Source organism: Periophthalmus magnuspinnatus, chromosome 20 (assembly GCF_009829125.3).
Source record: "Periophthalmus magnuspinnatus isolate fPerMag1 chromosome 20, fPerMag1.2.pri, whole genome shotgun sequence".
NCBI classification, from domain to species: Eukaryota; Metazoa; Chordata; class Actinopteri; order Gobiiformes; family Gobiidae; genus Periophthalmus; species Periophthalmus magnuspinnatus.
Window position 1 is genome coordinate 18,764,815 of NC_047145.1, and position 23,421 is coordinate 18,788,235.

General features: G+C 40.9%; 2 protein-coding genes across 2 annotated transcripts in view; one reads left to right on the forward strand and one right to left on the reverse strand.

The window, feature by feature from the left end:
* Positions 1 to 5,346: 5,346 nt before the first annotated feature.
* On the reverse strand, positions 5,347 to 9,961 carry skida1 (SKI/DACH domain containing 1). The gene has a single exon (XM_033986094.2). It carries the CDS (start codon positions 9,589 to 9,591, stop codon positions 7,309 to 7,311), a length of 2,283 nt encoding a protein of 760 aa, XP_033841985.1. The 5' UTR covers positions 9,592 to 9,961; the 3' UTR covers positions 5,347 to 7,308.
* Positions 9,962 to 15,392: 5,431 nt separating this feature from the next.
* The window catches only part of mllt10 (MLLT10 histone lysine methyltransferase DOT1L cofactor), a 34,703-nt gene continuing 26,674 nt past the window's right edge, over positions 15,393 to 23,421 (forward strand). Inside the window, 2 exon segments of the mRNA XM_033985510.2 lie at positions 15,393 to 15,790; positions 21,257 to 21,336. Of these exon segments, the coding sequence (XP_033841401.1) occupies positions 15,628 to 15,790; positions 21,257 to 21,336 (243 nt within the window). The 5' untranslated portion in view covers positions 15,393 to 15,627.

A 23,421-nucleotide genomic window follows, 5' to 3' on the forward strand; every position in this document is an offset into this window, starting at 1 on the left:
CGTATTTCTGCACAATTACACTCTTTGCCTCGTGTAAAAGTGGCTGTATTTTTTCTTTTTTGAAAGCACAACTTTTTCTTTTAGTTTTTATTCATTTTCTATTTTTGTCAATCGCTACAGGCAAGTCTATATCAAAACTAATATTTCCATCACTTAAAAAGTACAGTTTTTCCGGTGTCAGCACCTTCACCCAGTTTTATAAGTGTACCTGTGCACGCGCCTCGATCTCATCTTTTACAATGAATAATGATAAAATAATTACACAGGCCTAAAATGATTAGTATCTGCGGTTTTGTGTTTTATTAGGATCCACATCATAGCTGCTCATTTAGTGGCCCCTGGTCTTAAGGATCCTCTTAAAATAGACACTCCACAATAGAAGACTTGACTGTCTTGCTTAAAACATTCACATTAAGAGAGAAGACAGGAGTTTCAATATTTAATAGCCCACACATTATAGATATTATTTGTCTTATGGTAATTCACAAGAAAACCAAATATTCTTTTGTATAAAGCCGCCCATGCCACTCTTCTCAAAAATACTATTCGGCGCGTAATTGCGCGCAGCTTCAGTAAAGAGTCTATCACTAATCCAATGAGAGACTAATAGAATTTTTCAGATAAAGGGAACAATGAGACTCCAAAATGATGTTCAATTGAATCCCTCCTTGATAAATTATAGATTACTGAGTTGTTTCAGACTTGTTCCTCGAGCTCTGACGCACGCCTTTATCTGTCATTTAGGAGTTTATTTGTTTTGTGACTCAACTCATAATTCGCTGCACGTTTCGTGGCGTTATCTCGTCACGACGTTAAAGTTAAACTGAAGTGAATTATTCTTAAAAGCCTTTTGACGACGCTCTGGCGCTCGTTTCCCCGGGGGCACGTGAGGGAAAGCTCGGGGGCTCTGGTTACACTCCAAACAAGCCTCAATCAAGTCAAATTATTAACGAGGATTCACTGTAGCGCGCGGATCTTATCTGCAATCATAGCTGCCTATTACTCCACAACAATGCCAGACAAAACACGCAGAGCAAAACGTGTTGAGCGAGATGATTTAAGTAACTAAAACAGAGCAGACACAAAATGCACGTCATCAGCTCTTTTTGCATCTTCGCCCTAAAATATATTTTAGATCAGTCACTGGGTTAAATCATTAGCTATATTCAAATGAAAAAACTGGACGATCCTTTAGAATTTAAAGTTTGTATCTTCAGCTCTGTTTTCTTTGAAATCATTTTAAATATTTGATTATTAGCAAACAAGAGAAACCTGTAAATAGTTTTGGTAAAAAAGGGTGATATAAAAATGTATAAATATTGAGTATTTTTTAATCATTTGACAAAGGCTAAACTCACATTTTTCCCATCGGTCTACATAACCCAAAAACAGATCTTATTTGAGCCTTTTGTGTTGTAACAATGTTGTAATGAAAATGCATCACCATTTCCTCTTCGATAATGTTCAAATCAAAAGGTTCTCTCTGTATCATTATATAACCTTTCATTTGCTGCAAACACCTGGTGTTCTGTGGAGCAAAGTTCCTCTATTTTTATCCCAAAGATAAGGGCTCTGTGGCTCAAATGAGTTGCTTACAATGAGGCTTGGGTCCCCGGCTTTCCCCTTTGTCCCAAATCCTGAATGCTCCATATAAAGAAGTGGGACTTGTAACTTTATCTGGCAAAAGCCCAGAAAAGCCTAAAAAACAGTCCTATTATATTTCTCACTCAGCCAATTTAAGAAAGTTCACATGAAGAACAGAAAGGAGGAGCTGGTCCACTCAGACCTGCTTTTGACACATCATATCTCCTGCCTGTGTGCCCTACAGCAAGGCATCAGGCCGTGGTTTTCACTAGTCTGACTTTGACAGATAGCACTAACTGCATACGAAGAGCTGTAGGTAAGAATCTGTCGACTCATAGGCAGGCGTCCTGACAGTGCAATCAATAATCAACAAGCCACAGCCTGAATAAAGACGTCCAGACACTGTTGTGTCTCTGAGTGAAGAATGTTCAACGAACGCTTCAGTTCAAAAGCTGTTCCTCTCATTTTACTTATATTAGAAGCAGTTGGGTTTGAGCAGGTTTGGTCTAAGGAGCTTCTGTGTTGGTGGCTTTTATCCGCTGCTTCAGACCGGCCTGGCTGTGCTCCTAACTCCCTGGTATGAGAGGTCAGAGGTCACAGCTGCTTGTGGCTGCGTTCAAATCCCCCTATGGTGTGTAATGTTTTCAACTGACCTGTCATTTAAAAAAGGGACCTTTCCAGATATTGTCTTTAAACTTTGGGATGTTTTAATCTTCAGAGCCAAATGTGTGATCTGCACAAGCTTCATGTTTAAAGTCAGACATGTTTATTTATTGTCATTTCAGATTTATTTAACCCTTCTGAGAACATATTCAAACTATATGTATTTATCTATCTAGAAGTGGTTTATTTTAAGCTTTGGAAGTATAAGTTTTTAAAATAAAATCAAACTTTTCATAGTGGAGCTAAAAGTAGGCTACAAACGGCCGTGTGTGTGTGTGGCTACTTCTGAATAATTTTGAAATTAAAAAATGTTAACACAAACAATTAATATACCTACTATTTTGTTTATTCTGCCAAAATAATTTTAGAAAATGTAAAGATTTTATTTGACTGAAAAATGTACAAAATTTACAAGTGATAGCCTAATTAGGAAAAGCTTATGCATTATTCAGAAGCTTAAATAATAAGGTTTAATTGGAGCCCGAGGCAGTACAAACACAATAGGTCTGTGTTGCACATAGGCCAAAGAGAATTCTCCAGAGTTCATATGTGGCTTGTTTACCTCGACCGGTTATGATTCTTCATTGATTTTATTGTGTTTAGACATTATATCACATTGAAATAAACGTTTATTGCTTCCCTTACTCTGCATTCATCTGCTTTAGTCCAGCGCAGAAAAACCATTACAAATGCAGTTGAGCTCCATGACTGAGCACGAGTCTTCCGCTGCTGCTTTTCCCTCTTTCCTCCCTCTCGGCTCCAGCGCTGGTCCCAGGATCTGGAGTCGGTGGCACACACAGACCTGTGCGCTCTGCGGTCACTTTTAACCGCCTTCACCAGCGCTACACACGCAGATCAAAACATATTTTACAGCCTAATACACTTCTGTCACCTTTGCTGTGTATGTTGGCCAATATTCTTTTCATTATTACGCAAACAGGAAGGACGAGTTTCCAGAACACTGGGCTTGATCTGACCCAGGGTTTGGCGCGAGTTGTGCGGTTTAAACCTCAGCAGAGACACCGCTGTTTCCCGGACTGCGCCTTGTCCAATGTCAACTGTAACAACCTGATGTAAAACTAATTGTGAATTGCTTTAGCCTGCTGGGATTTAATGCAGTAACATGTTTATTTTCTGTTCTTATTTAGGCTAAACAAAAGAGTTTTGTCCATAAATAGTGTAATCTGATCTATTTGCAGAGTATCCATTGAAATTCAAAACTACTATATGGCCTATACTTTTTCAAATAGGGCGAATAATAGATGACTAGTGTGAATATATTAATGATATGATGCACTGACATCACTCGTTTCTAATTAAGAGAACCTAAAGGCAAGGTTACACCAACAAAAGAACTTATGAAATTTGTCACTGAAAGGTGTGAATTATGTTAGGCTTAAATTTAATTTCCAAATACAAACTTGTGATGGAGAGTGGACCAAATGTTTATGTGTTAATTATGTGACACATGTTAATGGTGAGGGATCCTGCTTTCAAAATGAGCGGTCAAGTCAGTAAAGTAGCACATTAAATAGCCGGTTGGTTGGGTAAATAACCTATTTTGTACGTAGCATTTGGGCTATTTACAGGCCTAATTGTTGTACACGAACCGAACCTGGTTTGGCTTTGTGGGCTGCACTGAGATTTGCTTTACGCACCTTTTACGCACGCAAGTTAACAATGAATAAAGTTATCATTTTGTATCATTTCTGGACTGAAAATATTGCTTTTCAACCCTGTGTTTACTGCTTGAACTACACTAAAATAAATGGCTCTCCAACTTTATTGTGACGTGGTGAAAAATAAAGACGCTTATTTTAGTCCGATGGTGAAACGTAGCACTCGCTCGCGCTCATAGATAACAGATATATACATTGAACGCATCATAGGCAGTTCTGATGTTTTTTGTTTGTGTTTGTTTTTTTAACTTCTCATTTCTACGTTTTTTAATGATTCATCTGAGCAATTGCCATTACGCATGGAGTTTGTTCTCAGTTTATTCTGAAGGTGACTTGTTTTTCCTCTGGATATTCAAAACCAAATATAGTGAGCTCTGGAGTGACCTTCTGTGATGGGTGAATGTTTTACAGTAGAGAGATTAAACATAAAAACCTCGTGGCAGCTTTTATCGGTATCTGTGTTTGTGATTGTCTCAAAGATCAGTGCATTTCCAAGTGCTGATCCCAGGGCGCTCGCTTTGTGCGTCTGCATTAACCATAATTTTGGTCCCCAATATGACGCTGTGGAATAATTAACAGCGTTTTCCTTGATCTAACGCAGTCATTTCCCCATATCCTTTCTGTCGCGATTCTATAGAAGTTACAGTCTGCTGGTTCCCAATCCGCACTGGAATTTAACCCTGAAACGCCAGCAGCAGAATAATGGCTTGTCTCTGCTCCCAGCCCGGCCCCTCCAGGCTCCAGCAGTCAAGCCGGGGCCAGACAGCCTGCCAGCCCCGGCTTCCCTTATCAACCTCAGGGCTTTGGCCTGGACAGAACGCACGGTGCCATTAATCAGGCGGACATAACGTCAAACATGGCGCATTGGTCTGGGCAAAACTTTTTTTCCCTGTGTGTTTATCATCTTTACCTCCGTCTGTTCAACTAGAGATCAACTAAGTGTTATATGGCTATTTTCGTGTCGCATTGCCAACATGCTCCTTATACTTTTAGCTGCTTTACTCTGTGATTTTTCAGGTCACTAAAGCTGCTTGAAACGCGGTTTGAGCAGAAGTCTGCAGTTTCCCTCATGGAGCTTCACTTCACATATAGAATAATCCTGTTGACCATACCTGTGAAACCCACGCGTGACTCTGCCGTGGTTTGTTTTAAACGTTTAACTGTGAACACTGCTTATCCAATAGGCTACTGTTTGCTCCAATAGGTCAAACTGAAATGTCAAAATTAGTTGTGACGTCGCCTAACATTTCAACTGCATCCAATCAATTTAATATGTAGCCTATGCATTATTATTTTTGTCATATGTAATTAAAACCACAGACCGATTTGTTCACTTGTATAAACACTCATAAACAATAAAAAGGCAGAATTCACACCCAGTCTCGTTTAATGAAAGCTTGATAATTAAAAAGAAAGTGCTGCAGAAATCTGCCATTCAAGTTTCCACACGAGTGCAGATGTCTTTTATATAAGTTCACAACAAGAATCATAACAGGAAAGCCCAGAAAATCCATAAAAATAAATATTCAGTTTTATATAAACAACCAGTGACTAAAAATCCATGTCAAAAACCTGACCTCAAGTATTTTATCAAAAGAGAACAAGAAGGGCAGGGACGAGGGAGCAGGGCCCCGAGCTGCTGCTACACCATGCAATTGTTTACATTGATAGCGTCTACTCCAAAGACGTATTTGTCTTAACGATGGAAAGGGCCTCCCAGGCCGTTATACCATCTCGTATCCGTCGAACGGGTCTTTGTGAATCGTGCGTGAGAATAGGTTGGTGCGTCAGGGGGGCAAAGCACGGGCTATCCCTCCTCTTCCTACACTGAGCAGCCTGTGCTTTTGACACGCGGATTAAAGGTTGAAGTCTTGCAACACGGAGACTCCCCCTCGACCCTTCATGTGCATCCCCCTCTTTTTCCACTGCTATTACGTGCCCTTACCACTGCTTCCAAAATATGAGATTTTTACAAGTTAAATCAAAATTCAAGTCATGAATTATCTTCAGTGTCAAGGGAGGGGGCTGTAGGGCGAATCATGTAGGCCTACACACTCCTGTAATTCATACATTTACATCACTCCTTTGTACAAGCCATACAATGAACACGCCGTTATTAGGACACTCACATCATTTAGGGCTTTAGGGTTGTTGTGATGTAGCCCGCCATTAGCTGCACGCGGGCAGAAGGACTGCCAATTAGCACCGCGTCAGGCTGCCATTAAAACGCTCACTATATGTGCGTTTGACTTGAGGGTGATGCTACAGCTTTTGGGTAGGACTACGTACATTCATATAGCTGCTAGGCTGTATTTGAAAGCTAAAGGAGCACCTTCTTTGTGGTGTGGTTTAAGGCTAAAATATGGGTGATTGAACAATTAAACGATCTAACATCGTCCAGTGTTTTCACACTGAAACTAGACTCTCAACAAAGTGCAATGCCTGCCAGTGTCTGCAGTGCTTGGTTATGTGGATGTTTAGAGATATCAGAAAAGGTGTATCACGCCGTTTTGGTTCTGTCTTTCTTTATGTTATTTAGCAATCAATCCTGTTACATAGGCCTATATTAGCACAGACGCACCTTGGCACGGTTTAACGCGCAGAGTTGATGCGTAAAAGTGGCATGTAGAAACGGGGTGTCTGAAATGAAAGCTTGTACTATCTAAGGATTATTATTTGTGATTGTCCATAGTCTACATAAGGCCTATAGGTCGAGTCTGGCCAGTGCAGTTGTATCATAAACCTGACAGTACTGTATGGAAAATACAAACGCGGGTATAGAGGCACAAAATAAACCATACAACCTCTAGAGAAGTTTATGTGAAGCATTAGCGCGCTCAGACATACCCACTTGAATCGTATAGCATACTATTTAACCCTTACGCAGCTCAACCAGAATGACAGCCGTATAGGCAAATGAAAAACATAATTCAGAAAGTCGAAATAATGGAACAACCTTCTTTTTTGAGTTAATATCGTCCCACAAACGCTGCGAGTTAACCTCTTCCCTTTTCAGACAAAGCACATCAGTGAAATCTGGCAGTGGCAACATACAATCCACCAGGTCAAGCCGTTTAAAAGCCATGTCAAGTAAATACAATATAATAGAAATACATACAAATATATTGCTTAGGATTGGTAGCATTTTAAAAAGTTATTAGACTCTTAGCAGATCCATCATCGGTGTCTCACAGTCGGCTGCGCGCTTTCTGAAACTCCATATTCCAAAGTAAAACTTTTATCAAAAGTGGAATGTAAATCCATTAACAGCAAAAAATAAAATAGAATAAACATGAATTAAACCGTTAAGAACAGCCCATGACGCACAGACAGGAGCTACGATCTGACGGGTTATAGCCATGGCTCAAGCTTTTGTTTTTGACTATTTCCTCGTTCTTTGAGCGTGTGGGGGAGGGAAAATGTGTCCGCCAGGCTGCCACTTCCACACGGGGTGGGACTGAGGGGGAGGCCCGGGGAGGCCCCTTAACGAGTTCAGGGAGTAAGCAGGACACAAATCCCCGTCGCTGCCAACAACCAAAGACGGTGTGGACGGAAAATTTGCCATTAAACGGAAAGGCATTTTTGCTGGAGATGCTACTACAGTGTATGTGGTGCTGCGTTTACGCCTGCTCGGTAAATCCAGCACTTGTGTATCATCGGAACGAGAAGATGAAGATGATGCTGAAGAGCAAGGAGTACTTTTGGGCCTGCTCTGTTTTGTTCTGAGAATCATAGGTCTTTTCCCAAGCGCCACAGTTTTACAGTTTCTAGTCCTCAAGCGCCCCCCCTCCTCTGCTGTGTCTTGGGTGCTTCTACATTCCTGGGGGCCACATGGGGACGTGGGGGCTACATCAGAACTCTCCTCGGTTACGTTTTTAAAAACTTCTACGTGTTTTAGGCTTTCTGTTAGATCGCGTTTACACCCAAAAACTGCGTCCTGGTATTCATAGTCATCACAGCTTTCCTCTTTAATTTTCACATTGTGGATGTTAAAGGGGGGTGTACTACTTGTCCTGTCGCTGTGTGAGTGGGGGGCAGTCGTGACCAAAAGCTCTTCAGCCTCTGTTTTGATTTTCTTCAGTGGACTAACTGACACTTTAACGCATGGTACTTTTAAGTCATCTAGTTTCTCGTTACATTTGGGTCTCTTGTCATGTTCACCATGTTCACGCAGTTCTGGAGAATTTTTGGTGGAGACAAGTCCTTGTGCTTTAACCAAGCCTGGAAAGAAACTGCTCTGGTTTAGCCCAAACTGGTTATCCACTGTCCTATTGGGATCAGACTTTTCGGGTTTGGATTCGATGAAGAAACTGTCTGTCCGAACAAGTGGGGTGAATTTTGGTGGTTTTAAAGGTCCAAAGTCCTTTTTAGCCTCACTGCATTTTAAGTCACTTGGGGAAGGGTCAACGAGGTCCGACTTGTGTTGTTTGTCCTGATTGTTGTAGTGAAAGGTTGGCTGGAGGACCAAAGGTGCTTTGTTGAGAGTTTTGGCTAAAGAACCGACACGGGCCCGTCTGAACCGAATGCTCTGAACAGAGACCCTGCTGGAGACGGAGCTGGAGTCTGACTGAGATGAGCTGTCCTCCTCCTCGGTGCTGACCTCTGAACTTTCAGACTCCTCTTCGTCCTCCTCTTCATCGTCGGAGCTGCTGGTGCTAGAGAGACCGGAGCCAAAGTCGGAGTCCTGGTAGTCCCGGTCCGAGTAAACGCTTGACTCAGTGTCGCTGGTGTAGCCTTCCGGAAAACTTCCATGTGGATCATTATGATAATGTTGAGGTCTGGGGTCAAAGTAAAACTCTGGGCTGAGGTGAAAACTACCAAACGAAGATCCAGAGGTTTTAGGGTGAAGGAAAAGCACAGGAGATACGTGGTGCGCCTGTTTGCTTCTGCTCCACGAGTGTTGTCTCGCGCTGTCTCTGCCGCCGCCCCCCTCGCGCCTCCTCTTCCTTTTGTGAAGTAGGTCGCCGGCGAAGCGCGAGTGCTTGGTCTGAGTCGCTATGGCGGACTGAAACAAAACCGGCTGCCGGCTCACAGAGCTCCGGAAAAACCCATGCCTTTGGCTCCAAGTAAAACGATTCCCTGTTATTTTATCATTTTCATAGTTTTTGAAGTGTTTATGACTAGACCGAGCAACCGAGCGCTGTTCACGCCCCGTGGATTTGTGGTAAAATTGAGGTAGTTTGGAGTCGCTGCGCTCTTTCCTTCTGCTCAATTTGTTGTGACGCGCCACCGTCTCCGGGACGCCGTGCAAACTAAACCAAACTTTTTGCTTCCACAGTTCGGCGTCGGGGTGACGGAGATCCGAGGGTGTCTCCTTGTGTTCTGGGGCACATGCCACTTTCGCTTTCCTTTTGTTGGACTTTAAAACGCGCTCCGTTTTACAGGAGATATACAAAGCCTCAACATCCTCACGCGAGATAAGTGTGCATTTAGCTGCATGAAAAGCTATAGAGTTTATTGCTTTGAGCTTCCTGAGCTCCTCTAGGTCGCAGTGGTGCTTTTTCACCTTCAGGTGATCCATGCGCTTGTGCACCGTGGTCCGAGGAATGTTCTTCAGAAGGTCGGTGAAGACCTGAGACAAAGCAAACATTTGCTTGCCTTTGATAAGCAGGTATCCCAACCTGACTCCTTGCATTTCCTCAAAGCCACATTCCAAGTCTCCCATCTTGAGTTTATTCACTGTTAATCCATGTGTCCGCTCTTTTTAGTCTGAAAAGCCCTTTGAGTTGCATCCTCCTCGTACCTTTAAGTCCTCACTTGCCGATGCTGTGTCATGAAACTGCAAACTTTGACATGCAGAGTTAAATGGAGCAACCGGCGTCTAATGAGCCGACAGCAACCACGCGTCGCCTCCTGCCGCGGTCCGGCATGGTTTAGGAATGCTGACGGATGCGTAACCCGGGCTGGGAGTGCTGTCTCTACCTGGTGCTGTTTCTGCCCGCTCCTCTCCTCTCTGGACGGCAGCAGGACTACTGCTATAGGTGTACCACTGCTTCAGTCACAGAGATGAAATAGCGAGAGGAGAGAGAGGGGCTGTGAGGTGGAGGGAGGGAGAGGCAGAGAAAGAGAGAGAGGGAGAGAGAGAGAGAAGCAGAAGAAGAGCTAAAATGCAGCTGCTATTCCTGCTGCTGTTCAGCCACAAATAAAATGACAGAGAGGGAGGTGCACGAGTCTGGAGACACCTTCATCAATTAATTCCCGCGGTGAGGACGCCTATTGGACGCCGCTGACAGGTGATGCAACAAAAAGGATATCACATCTCCACCTCTTCCCTCACACCGCCATCACAATGTTAAATAACTGTCCCTCTTTTCTTGTGGTAAATCATTTTTTAATACACAGATTAATAGCCTAATTGTAATATTTTTCTCTCGTTTTTTTTTGTCTTTTTAAATTATTTACAGACGTGCAGTGTGTCGCTCCATCCAATCCACATCACAAATACAAACTGATACAATAATCGATTATTCAATTTTATTACATTTTTTGTCCGTTTATTTATTTACTATTTTAACAAACAATTATAAGGTACATAAACGATCTGTGCTGTGCGTGTTTAAGATTCTGTTCCACCAACTGTAACATATAAAAGCTTTCTTTTGCTTCTAGATTATTGGTTCTTCACACATTGTCTTTCACACCGTAAGGCAAACGTCGACAACAATGCATTTTTGTGTTAAAAAGGTGGAATTGGATATCTGGAAATAAACGGCTAAACCTTACCTAAACGCAGTGTTATTTGGCAACATTTAGCCTTTGCTTGACCCTTTAGTAAAACAATGGAGAATAGCCTACAGGACTACTACTCACACACAATGGGCTACACACAGTTTAGCTACACTTATCAGTCGGGATTTTGGACTGACAGATTACTGACAGTGTTTGTGACAATAATTTGCATTTTAGCCCAATTCAAAACCCAAACAGGTATTTTCACGATCTCCAGTGGACACTGTGCTCACATCGAGTCTTTTTCAGTTTCTAGTTTTATGAGCGTCGAGGCTGTAGGCTGCTTGTTCTCTTGTTTTAGCTTCACACACTATGTGGAAATGTGCATGGTTTCTCTTAAGAAATACCCACTATTGTCACGAGCACCCCGCGTATGACAAACACACGCGCTCTGTCAGATGTGCAGAACTGCGCGTAGAGAGAGTGCTGCGTCAACGTGGACCAGCTACAGTGAATATTAGAGGCTAATCGTCTGAAATACCCCATGCCTATGAAGACAGCCTCGTTGACTATTGTGTGGCCCCTGAGCCATATTTCCTCGTGCCTTACGTTCAGTCTTTGTTATCTCTAAAACACGTGAATCCCTTGTGGCCCGTTCCGCCAACAGAGCTGCGCGCATGAGGCCAAACTCAAGACTGGGCATGCACATCTATAGAACATAGCCATTATTTAACAGGATCCCATTAAATGAATCTTTGTTGCCATTTTACGCTGCATCAATGTTTGAATTTCATCGAATCCCTGTTTTCTGTAATAAGTCTTTTGGGGAAAAGCGCAAATACTACACAAAGCGCATGGAGCACACACAAGAAAATACACTGTCTTTCACTCTTCTGGGCAATTTCTATTAAGATTTTCCAGTACAGCCTGTGTGTTTCATTGTTGCGTGTATTTTGCCAAAAGATATTCTGAATAGCCTTTACGCACGCAGGGGGTAGATCAAGGCTACAGTAGGTCTATCTTAGCGTTGTTACAGAATGGTCACTGCTGCCTTACTGTGCAGTATACGTCTCTCTTTTCTAGATTACGCCTAAAACATTACTAGTTTAAAGTCTAGCACTCAAATAAACCTTACGTAACCCGAATTAAACTCCTAGGAGATACAGTCACGCACGCTTGCCAGTCACATGTTTTATTTTTATTTTTTAGGGTTTATACGAGCAAGTTCTGGTCACAACTCCCCGTGTTCTAGTGTGAAACAGGCAGATTTTCGCAGAGGCAGCACACTCAAGTGAAGGAGAGGAGGGGCAATTTGTTGAGGTACGGGTCCCCGGGGGAATAACATGATCCCAGCGCCAAGGTGCAGCGTGCCCGACTCGAAAGATACAGCTGAGACAGACATCGAGACTTCTGTCATCCCACATCCGACTTTGGCACCCTCTCCAGGAACTAAACTTATCTATTTCACCTCCTGTGTTGTATTATTTTAGCCACGGCTTCCTTCACGCATTGAAAGTTGCATCATGTTCTCAGTTGTTGTTGTCTACTTTTGTGTGACGTCTACACAAATTTTATTTTATTTGGTTTTGTTTTGTTTTGTTTTGTTTTATTTTATTTTATTTTATTTTATTTTATTTTATTTTATTTTATTTTATTTTATTTTATTTTATTTTATCTACTTTCAGAAAAAACGCTCTTCACACATTGGTTCAGATGTTAATTGGTCTATGTAAACTTAAGGATCATTTGAGGCTCTTACACTAAGCATGCACATTGAAAACCTATAAAACAATGAGTATAGTGGCCTATAAAACACTTAGAATAAATCAATAGATTCATAATATATTAGACCATATCTTCAAGTTTTATTTCCTATTAGAAAACGGGCTTATTGTCATGCAGATTTGTGGTGCCAGATGCCACTCTTCAAGCCACTTGCTGTATCTGCATGTGGTCCGGGACCAGAGGGGAGGAGATCTGCTCGAGCTGCCGTGAGAGACGCACCAGGCACGGGGAAGTTTCCTCAGCACACCGCACTGTCCGAGGTGCTCCACGAAGAATGCTCACCTCACCACAATATTCAGTATAATCATTTTTGATCATTTGGACGAGACAACAAACGAAGTCAGTAGTTCTTGGGTTTAGGTTATATTCGGGTTCATTTGGGAAGCGCATAGGTCCGGTGCGTAATAGAGCGTTTCCTATTTATATTCGTGCTAATCTGGGTAGCGCATAAGCCTGGTGCGTAAAATGAGCGTTTCCTATTTTGAATCCTATTGCATCCTGAACGTTGAACGCGTGTGGATTTTAGGTGTTAAACTGTTACTTTACTTGCTTGGCTTGTCCAGAATGATATCTCTCTGCAGTAGAGAAGTGTGTTTTCTAGATCTAAAGCAACTAAACTTACAGGGCTGGGTAGGCTGTGTGTCTCTCCATTCATGATACACGCAATGAGCTGATAAGGACGCAGAAACTTCAAACACCAAAGTTTATACTACATCCGACCTGTTTGGACGCGTGTATCGGACAAAGGTGACTTTAATGCCCCCATTGTAGAAGGACCTATAGGCTACTGAAGTTCAACCACGCAACAGGGCCACGCAACGTGCTAAACTTGGCCGATTTGACAGCGTTCCCTGGCCGTTTTCGTTTGTTTTACTGCAAGTTTTATGGAGACACTCGGTCAAGAAGGCACAAGCACTTGTAAGAGCATAGACTTTTATGACACAAACGCACTGCTTCATGCCAAAACAATGAATTCCTCTCCACCCCCACCACCCCGGGTGCATTCTGTCTATAGCCTATGCAATCCGAGCCTGAAGTGTGTGCGGACAGTGGGTAGGGGGAGGGCTCTCTTCACCTTTGACCTCACCGTGTTAGGACTGTTGATATTTTTTCTGGGCCTCTGCTCATCAAATAGGCAACCAATGGTAAATCCTCGTGAATGTGATGTAAACAGAAAACACAAAAAGTAAAACAAATTAAAGAAATAAAAATGCGTAAAAGTTTTTTTCTTTGCCATTCTCTGGGTTAGTCACAAGCATTATATCTATTGAATATCAGACTAAGTCGCGAGGTTATAGCCTATACACATCAGGAGCAGCCCTATTATTCTTGGCCATTGTTTCATTTCAGCTTTGGATGAACCATTTTGAGTAATTGCAAAAATAGGAAAACTTGCAAGCATGCGTGCTGAAATTAAGGAGAGACTGGCTTTAGTCTAGCCAACCGCTCCTGTAGGAAAAACCTTCACTCACACACATATGGTGACACAGTTAGGTGAGGTTTAAAATATGATGTTCTGTTCAAATGTAATAAGCCTGGGTTATCGTCACAGGCAAGACCCAAAAATCAATAGTGTGCCATCACAGTAAGCTATTAAAAACTTTGCTATTTTAATTTTTCCTTTAAATATTTCTTCGTTAGGCCATTGCAACAAAACACCAAATTTGTGTTTGGTATTATTGTTCCCTGACCACAACCAAAAGCTTATTATTATTTCTAATTCATTCCTTTACTTACACATCAACAGCATCCGTCTTGTTGGCTGTCATATACCATATAGACTTCGACATAAACTGTAGCGTCTAAAAGGGTTGACTGCATATAGGTAATAGTGAGCGCCTTCAGTCATACAGACTAAAAGCAGTGAGTGGTAGCCGGTACGTGTCTTGAAGTCATCATAGTTGGCCAGTATTGCTATAATGTTCTTTTTCCCCATCTTGAAAACGCTCTTCTGACAACCCGAAGAAGCATAGACTATATGGTTCGTTGAGATTTTGACTTAATCAAGTGCAAGTTATAAAAATTATTTGCCATTTTCAATGTGTCCGTAGCTCCATAGGCCCATACAGAACCGGGGCCCCCTCCTTCGCCTCCCTTTGTTCTCTTCAGCTCTAATAGGTTTTCCCCTGCCACACACGATTCACTTTTTCTCTTCTCAGCTCCCCATCCCCCACACCCCCTTTTAGTGCAGTGCCCAGTGTCGAATGCTGCATTTGAGCAATTTGAAATTAAAGCAAACAATGGGCAGGCACTCCCAGGGACCTCTCGCTCACCATATTACACGGAGGACGCTCGTGTGCTCTTGCGCATTATTGGCAAGTCATTACGTTTCTCTGGAAACCGAGAGCGGGAGCTTGCTCAGACGAACCGGTGATGCAAGCAGCAGCTGAGTGCTTGGAATAACATGCGTGTGCACTCGGGAGCATCCTTGGAAACAACAACAGTATTGACAGGTCCACTGTGTTCAACATCTCTGTAGGCTATCTCTTATTTTGTGGAAAAACATTACTGCACTTTTGCTCCCTGAACAGGTCTACAATTTGGCCTACTGAACAGAAAATATTTCGACTCAAAGACAAATGATTTCTATGGCATGCACTTGTATTTTATAAAATATTTAACATAATTAACACATATTTAACATAAAATAAAGATTTCACTTCAATGATTATTGCAATGCAGTTCTTTGAGTACTAACCTAATGGTAATAGTATTATACATTGCTTTGTTGGCTAAAACCGTTGGGAAAAAACATGCTCGCTTTTATAATGCAAGTTATTTAGAGTCGAAAGGTCTGCATTTCGTCAGTTTGGTCATTTGGACATGTTTTCTGTTAGTAGCAAGACTTGACTGTGTAAATGAAACACGTGTTATGGGCAAACGTACTCCTACTGAAGTTTTTCCAGCATTTAGTTTTATTCTTCTTACCATGTGTTATCAATATGAAACTCTAAAAACAAATCACATTTGCCTTGTACTTCCTGGAAGGATTCACGTACACAACGTGCCATACGTCATTACGTATTTCCTGTTCTCTACGACGTCCCCCTGTCCTACTCGTCGTAGCGCAGTGAAGTGGATGTTTTGGTAAAAATATTGTATTGGAAGGGATGTAAACACGATTTAAAAATGACACGTCGACCGCGTGGGAGTTAATATGGTGTAGCATCTCAAAGGCAATCGTCTTCATTCAAGGTTTTGGCTTATCTTTATATCGTATTCCTCCGCATGTCCGCTTTCTTCGTAGATGGTTTCCAGCGAGCGTTGTCTGGCGGTGGACGACGATTTCTCGACGAATAACATGAAGGAGATGATAGGCGGGTGCTGTGTATGCTCTGATGAGAGAGGCTGGGCGGAAAACCCTTTAGTTTACTGCGACGGCCATGGCTGCAACGTCGCCGTGCACCAAGGTAAGATGTTTGTGTGTTAGCTCGGCTCGGGTTAGCCGTTAGCTCAGAGGCTACTTAGCGCTGTGTTGCTGCAAGGTTATGGAGCTATGTGCAGCCTCCGCCTGCCCTCAGCAAGGCCAAGCTGAGGTCAGGAGTTCTGCATCATTTGGCATTTATGATCTAGTGCTTATACTTAATCCAGGTTTGAAACGACTATGTATACTCTGCATCATTGTGTTATTCAAATGAGAAACATGCACATTTTAATGACACTACTATTTAAGGACAAAGCATACACAATAAGTGATATAGATTATGCTGCACAGCATAACCTACAAGCAATAAGAGGAATAATAGATAATAGATCTTTCGAGCTGTCGTGTTTTGACAGGTGCAGTGACAGTAACGTGGCCATACTCTGTGTTTACAAACAGTAGTTAAGAGTCAGTGCGCACAGTGCGCACATGCACTCTCCAAGCAGGTGCAGGAGTTTATACAACCTTTCCCACAGATTTGGCTTAGATTATAATTGCAGAATAGTTTTTTAAATAATTAAATTTCCTTTAATTTGTGGAGTACAAATGTGTGTTACTGCCTATATTTAATCTTTAATTTAATCATTTTTTAGTTTCTTTTAAAAAATACATGATAATACAATGATCAAGTCAAGCCAGATCGAGTAATATTGCTCTTCCAATACAGTCCAGGTTGTTCTTAGATTCTGGGGGAGAATTTATACTTTACCATTAATACATAGACTCCTGTATTAATGGAAAACACTGTTATAGTTTAGTAACTACTAAAAATGTCCACTTTTCCCAATCCTATAGTGTTATGACTACCTGGAGCTATTTTTAAAAATACATCTCAGACTCTTGCATTGTAATTTATCTAGCATTAAATATAATAGCATTTCAAAATGTACAAAATAAAATGCAAATAATATAAAATCTATATAAAGTAGTTTTCAATAGATTAAAATTAAGTAAAAATGAATGAGAAATTTTGACATTGTGACCTACTTCTGTTTTTCCTATAATTTTATTGAATGGCCAATGTAACATTTAACAGCACTAACATACACTGCCTGGCCAAAAAACAGGTCACACACTAATATTTGGTTGCACCGCCTTTAGCTTTTATTACATCACACGTTCGCTGTGGCATTGTTTCGATTTCGCTTCTGCAATGTCACAAGATTGATTTCCATCCAGTGTTGCATTAATTTCTCACCAAGATGTTGCATTGATGATGGTTGAGTCTGACACTGCACAAAGCTTCTCCAGCACATCCCAAAGATTCTCAATGGGGTTAAGGTCTGGACTCTGTGGTGGACAATCCATGTGTGAAAATGACGTCTCATGCTCCTGATCCACTCTGTCACAATTTGAGCCCGATGAATCCTGACATTGTCATCTTAGAATATGTCCATGCCATCAGGGTAGAAAAAAATCCATTGATGGAATAATCTGGTCATTCAGTATATTCAGGTGTCAGCTGACCTCATTCTTTGAGCACAGACTGTTGCTGAACCTAGACCTGACCAACTGCAGCAACCCCAGATCATAGCACTGCAGGTGGCAACTTTTTTTTTTGACTAGGCAGTGTAGAATAACATGCTAAATCTGAATCTCTGTTTTCAGATGGAACTTGTGGCCTGGAACAGGTGAATTAACTAATCAGGGACACACTTGGTTGGTCCGTATCAAAACAAATACGGCTGCTTACCAGTAAAAAAGGGACAGAACAAAATTTTGCAGAATTATTAAACTTTGTTAATTTGAGGTGAGATGGGTTTTATTTTATTTGTAAATCATAGGTGACTAATGACCTCCTTTGTTTCATATGTGTCACTGAAAAAAACTGGTCTGACTGCACGATCATGTTTGGTCGGGCTTGAGACGTGGACCAGACACCAGACCAGACTGATATCCCTCTGTTTGGGGCTGATCTCCGTAGTTTAGAAGTTCCAATGTATAGCACCCAAACAGTTCATATATTCACATGTATTATGTGTTATGACAGCATTACTTTATTAAAGTGGCAAATACTACACAACGATCCACAAAAATATTGTTTATTAAAAAGATGCAGTATAGTAGTAGTAGTTTTCTGATTGTAGCTGACGGCACCTGCTGATATAGTTGCATTTGTATTTACTACAGGCAATAATTGAAAAAGAATAAAAGTTCCTTTTCTGTTCATGGAGATGGGTAGGTTTTATACCATACTGTGAAACATTCCAGGTATAACATTAACATCTCTATGGAGATAAGAAGGACCCTCCACCAGAAAGGTTACATAGTGCACCTGTAAAACATGTATTCATTTGCAGTACATGATAATGTATCACTGCAAGTAAATGTATGACTCACTGTAGAAAAGAAAAACATTTAAAAATAATTTAATTTGAAGCTTTTTGGCAAACATTTGGGAAAGAAACTTCAGCCTCACGGCATGTCCTCTGCGCAGGGACCAAGCACGAAGTTTAGTACAGTTTTCTATGTACACAGGAAACTAGCAAAACTCAAACATGAAGCAAATTATACAGTCTCACAAATTTGAGATAGATTTATATTCCTGCGGGTTGTGCTGGACACTGGACAGATCTAGTCCAAAGAATTGCACATGCAGCAGCAGCAACCTGCCCTGCTGTGGGTGAGAAGGGGAAGGATTGCTGATAGAATAAACAGACTTTTTCGCACTTGTGACAATATACACACAAATAATATCACCATGTGTCATAGTAGTATCACCTCTGGGTGGGAAAAGGGGGCGTGACTGTGTACAAACATTCTTGCACAGGCTGCAGTGTGTCTGGATGTGCAGGTTTGTAAAGGGCAAAAAAGTGTTTGGACAAAACACAAACTTCCTCAAACCTTAACTTAACTTAACTTATCGTCTCTCTATGTTCTCTGAAAATGGGCTAAATGATAAGATGTAGGCTGTTAAAGGTTGAATTAATAACTTCTAACACTCATTACAGATGGCAGCTAACTACTAAAGTGTTTCATTCTGCTGTTTATTTATTGCATCTCATGATTTTTAACAATATTGTAGATTAAGAATAAGGGCCGGACCACGTATTTCCATGTTAAGTAATTTTTTGTAGATCACAAAATATGGAAAGTCACATACGTAACATTTTTGTACGAGCGCACGCTTCATTAATGAGACCCCAGCAAGAATATTCATTGTAAGAGTTTCAAAGTGTTTTTGAGTCCTAAAACACCTGAAATGTTATTAATGCAAGATAGTTATTATGTTTAACACCTACTGTATAACATTCCAAGCAAAGCAATAATACCTCTGGCTTCAGAGAGTTAAAGGTGCACTACATAATTTTCTTGATGAAGGAGGTGTTAAAGGTGTGTGAAAGAGACAACTCCAGACATTTATGGACACAACACTCTCTCGATTTAAATGCTTATTGTGATGGTGCTGTATCAGTATTAATATTTAATATAACCTTGCCTGACACACTCAAAATGTGAGTTCTTTGATAGCCTGTTAAGAACTGTTTGATTAGCAATTGAAATCTATAAACATTAAAGCATAACTTTCTAAAATTATGCTTTTTAATTTGGTTGGGAGTTTCTTCATTTGAACTCTGTAACCTGAGGATATTTTGTTCTCTGAAATGTGGATTATAACCAGTGGATTATGAGCTCTGGTCAGATCAGACATAATCTGAAAATGTGAAGAGGTAGGCTATTTACGGAGTGCTGCTTGAGCTGCAACTTAAAGTCTCAGCCTCGCTCCCATCTCTAAAATCAGGTCATTACATTAGTAGATTGCTTATCATTTCTATCAATCAAAAACACAACACATGCGTCAAATGTATTCCTGTGCTTATAATTGTATAAAAACTGTTAATACAGCATTTAATCTTGTAGGTCATGAAAATAAAGTGACAGTTGCCAATAATGTTAGACACTAAAGTGCACAGAGTTTGACTCTCTTGATTCACTCAACTTAAGTGTGCTCATTGTCTTTTTTAGTTCCAGTTATGGTAGTGCGCTTGCCACTGTGCTTGGTGCAATGGAGCCACTGGTTGTGTGATCATATTTAGTGATTGCCTGGCAAATCCAGAATGATATCTCTGTATTTTTTATAATGGGGGATATCAATCTGGTCACCACTCCCTTGGTTGCTCCTCAAGCCAGGCTCAAACACCAATCAGATTTGTTTATTTCAGTGACGCATGTGAAACAGGTCATCTTATCATTTTAAACTAAATGAAATTTTCCTCAAATGAACAGAGTTTACTGCTTTGCGCAATGATTTTACAGAAATCCTTGATGTTTTTCAGTCTCCTGAAGTAGTAGTAATGTTTTTTTTTATACTTGCTTCGATGACCATGTGTGTCCCTGATTGGCCAGTCAAGCACACCCATCTGAAACTAGGGAGATTACTGTAACTGTGTCCAGACTAAAGACTCACATGTTCATAAAGTATTTAAGAAGCATGTATTCTGGATCACAGGCAAATTTACTGATAATTCCTGTTTTGAAATCCATGAGCAAATGTACAATAAATCAAACTTTATTTATAAAGAGCTTTTCTTACAAAAATGTAACACAAAGTGCTTTATAGTCATTAAAAACAATCCCAGATGCCCTTCCACTCAGCCACTCTACCCCCACAACTGCTTTACTCTCATAACCAAACAATCCACATTCAGACAGTCACATATACAGTCTCACCCACATCCACACTCACACACACGCATACACGCTAAAATACACAAGACAAAGTACGGACAGACATGAGAATGACACAATGGGTAAAATTAAGCTTCACTCAAAATTGACTTTAGAACATTATAACATTTTTCCCCTCATCAAAAACACACCTGAAGATGTTTTAAATGTCATCCATCCATGTCACCTGCTCAACAATTGTACACATTTTTTGTACAAAAGCAGGACACAAAACAATACACTTCACAAACCTGATGGGATTTGCAGTGGTCTTGTTAGCAAAATTTGCTTTGCAGTAGGTTCGTTAGCGAAATGCACTTTGATTGTAATGTGATAGCGCTTTGAAGGGGGAGTGATTGAGCCCAGAGAGCAAACGGAAGGGAGACAGACAGCATCAAAAACAAACCTTAAACATATTAAACATGTTAATAGGTTGTTTTTGACAAATATAGCATTTTCAAAACAATTAAGGGTAACATGGTGATCTAAATATGTTATGTGTTTGCAGTTAATACCCCAGAAACATGTAATACTGCCTCTTTACTAGAACACTTAATTTACACTTTAACGGTTCTGATGAAAAGTCAACACTTCAGTTGAGATTCGTTGTCTCTTTAGTGAGCTTAGTGTTAGGAATGCAAATGTGAAACGGTCTTTGAAAATTATGTTCTTCTGTTCGGTGTGGCGCGTGTGAGATCTTATCTTGGATGTGGTTTCATAAGGAGTGAGCTTTACTTTGAGAGCACTTACATGTGGTTGATCTGATGATACCGTTTGTCTGCAGCGTGTTATGGCATCGTGCAGGTGCCCACCGGGCCGTGGTTCTGCAGGAAGTGTGAGTCTCAGGAGAGAGCGGCTCGTGTGGTGAGTTACAGACACTGCATGTCACTTAGGCCCCCCTCTTTACATTTCTTCACATTACAAGATACAATGCAAAATATGAAACCAGCATGCCTGTGGAACGAGGGAAGAGCACCATTTTATACAGCGACAAAATTAAAATGTTCACAATAGAGCAAAAAAGTTAATGTTGAAAGTTGGCAATAAATTTGAATTATATCTGCCCAGACACAAAAATCTACATATCTAATGCATTATTTAACCACCAATTTTAGATTTGTCTATTTGGTTGTTGCTCAAAGAATTAGAAAAATCACAGCATCAAAAAGGGTTGTACAACTTAATGTTAACCAGTTTAATTATTGTGTCTAGTGACTGCCCACATACCCTTTTCTCCAAAACTAACAGGATTTAATAGAACCTAAATACTGTCCCAATTACACAACCACAGTCAAACATATCACGTAAATGCGCTGTAATTCACCTGATTTTTACTCTTACAAACCTGAAAAAGAGAACTTTTTCATTTGAACTGTGCAGAGGCGCAAAGTTATACCTCAGTTTCTTCACGCATCTTAGCATCCTAGTTATTCACCCCAGTGAGTTTATAAGCGCTTTTTGTTTTGACGGTGGGGTACATCACACTTCCTGATTCTGACAATAAAACAATTTAGAATTGGCTCCAAACAGCACACAGTGGAAAGATTCTGAACTGCTGCGTTCACAATATGTTGGAGCCATACAGCAAATTTCGCTCAATTACATGGAAAATGTGTACAGCCCCTTTAAGCTGTGCCGAGCTCATGTTGATTATCTCATCGAGTCACGTTTCAGGCCGGTGCTGGCACAAGCTGCTGTATCAAATGAATTGTGACCAGAGGATTCATGTCAAACACACAAGACTGCCAGTTTTCACAGCCTTTCACAGATTTTCACAACTGCACTGCACTCGCAACATTTTCTGTCACCCGTGCCCCCCTCCGCTCCCCCATCTCCCCACCCCCCACCCCTCTACCTCAGCCAAACCTAGAGGTCCAGTCTGGACACTCTTTATCCAGTTTCCATTGCGTTTCACCAAATATTTTTTAATCCTGATTGAAGCTCTCTGTAAGATTATCATGAATGCTGCATCCATGCGAACTGTCAGACATGTGCATGTGCAGCAGTCATGTCAGGCTAAGCCCAAACACATTTGAGAAGAAAATTCTAGGCAAAAAAGAAAGACAATACGGGAATTCTAAAATACAGGAATGTTAAAATTATTTAGTCAAGAAATTGGTCCATGGTTTAGTCAACTAATTATTTTATTAGGATTTTAAGGATTTATATGGACCACAACAGAACAGAGCTTGGCTGGAGTGAGATAGCCGTAGCTTTTGGGAGTGACTGGACAGTTTAATCTGCCTTTTCAATTATGAAGATGCTGTTTGCTCATACTTTGTGTACACTGTAGTTTTTACGTGAGACATGATCCTAATAATTTTAGGAGCTTTTTCCAGCTCTACACTGCTCCCTCTTTTAGTCCGCATGTCTTTTGTCAGCCAAGAATTTTTGGACTAGAGTCACAAAATACGTTAAATAAATTTGTTACAGTTAAAATAAAGAAAAACTCCCGCACACTGTCTCACTCTTAATGCAATTTTATTCCATAACAAGTACCCCAACTTTAATTACAGTTCAAATAATCATTGGGTCAATGTTGCATTTGTGTTTGTATTTCTTTACCATGTCTTTGCTTAAAGGTCGAGTGTGTTTACTCCTGTGCATTTCTGTGATTGTTTATGAAAATTCATAGCAGACAGAGTGAAAGACACAAAACCTTTTAGACTGGGTTGTACTTCAAATCAGGTTTTGCACAACATGTACCGCCCTGACATAACCTGACAGAGGTGTTGAAAACAAATAGAAGAAGAATAGCTAATGATTCATGTTATTGCACATTAACAATGCAAAGTGTATGTTGTGCAATAGCAGCTAAAGAGCCGTTTAGGGAAGTTCACACCATAAAAAAGTCATCGCCGCAGGACTAACGGCATCCTCAGTGCCATGTAGCATGTAGCATGTAGCAGAGGTGGAGCAGAACTTCCTGGCTCCGTGCCCAGTAGTGCG

Coding starts and splice junctions, on each gene's coding strand:
- skida1 (XM_033986094.2), bottom strand. CDS start 9,591: ATGGGAGACTTGGAATGTGGCTTTGAGGAAATGCAAGGAGTCAGGTTG.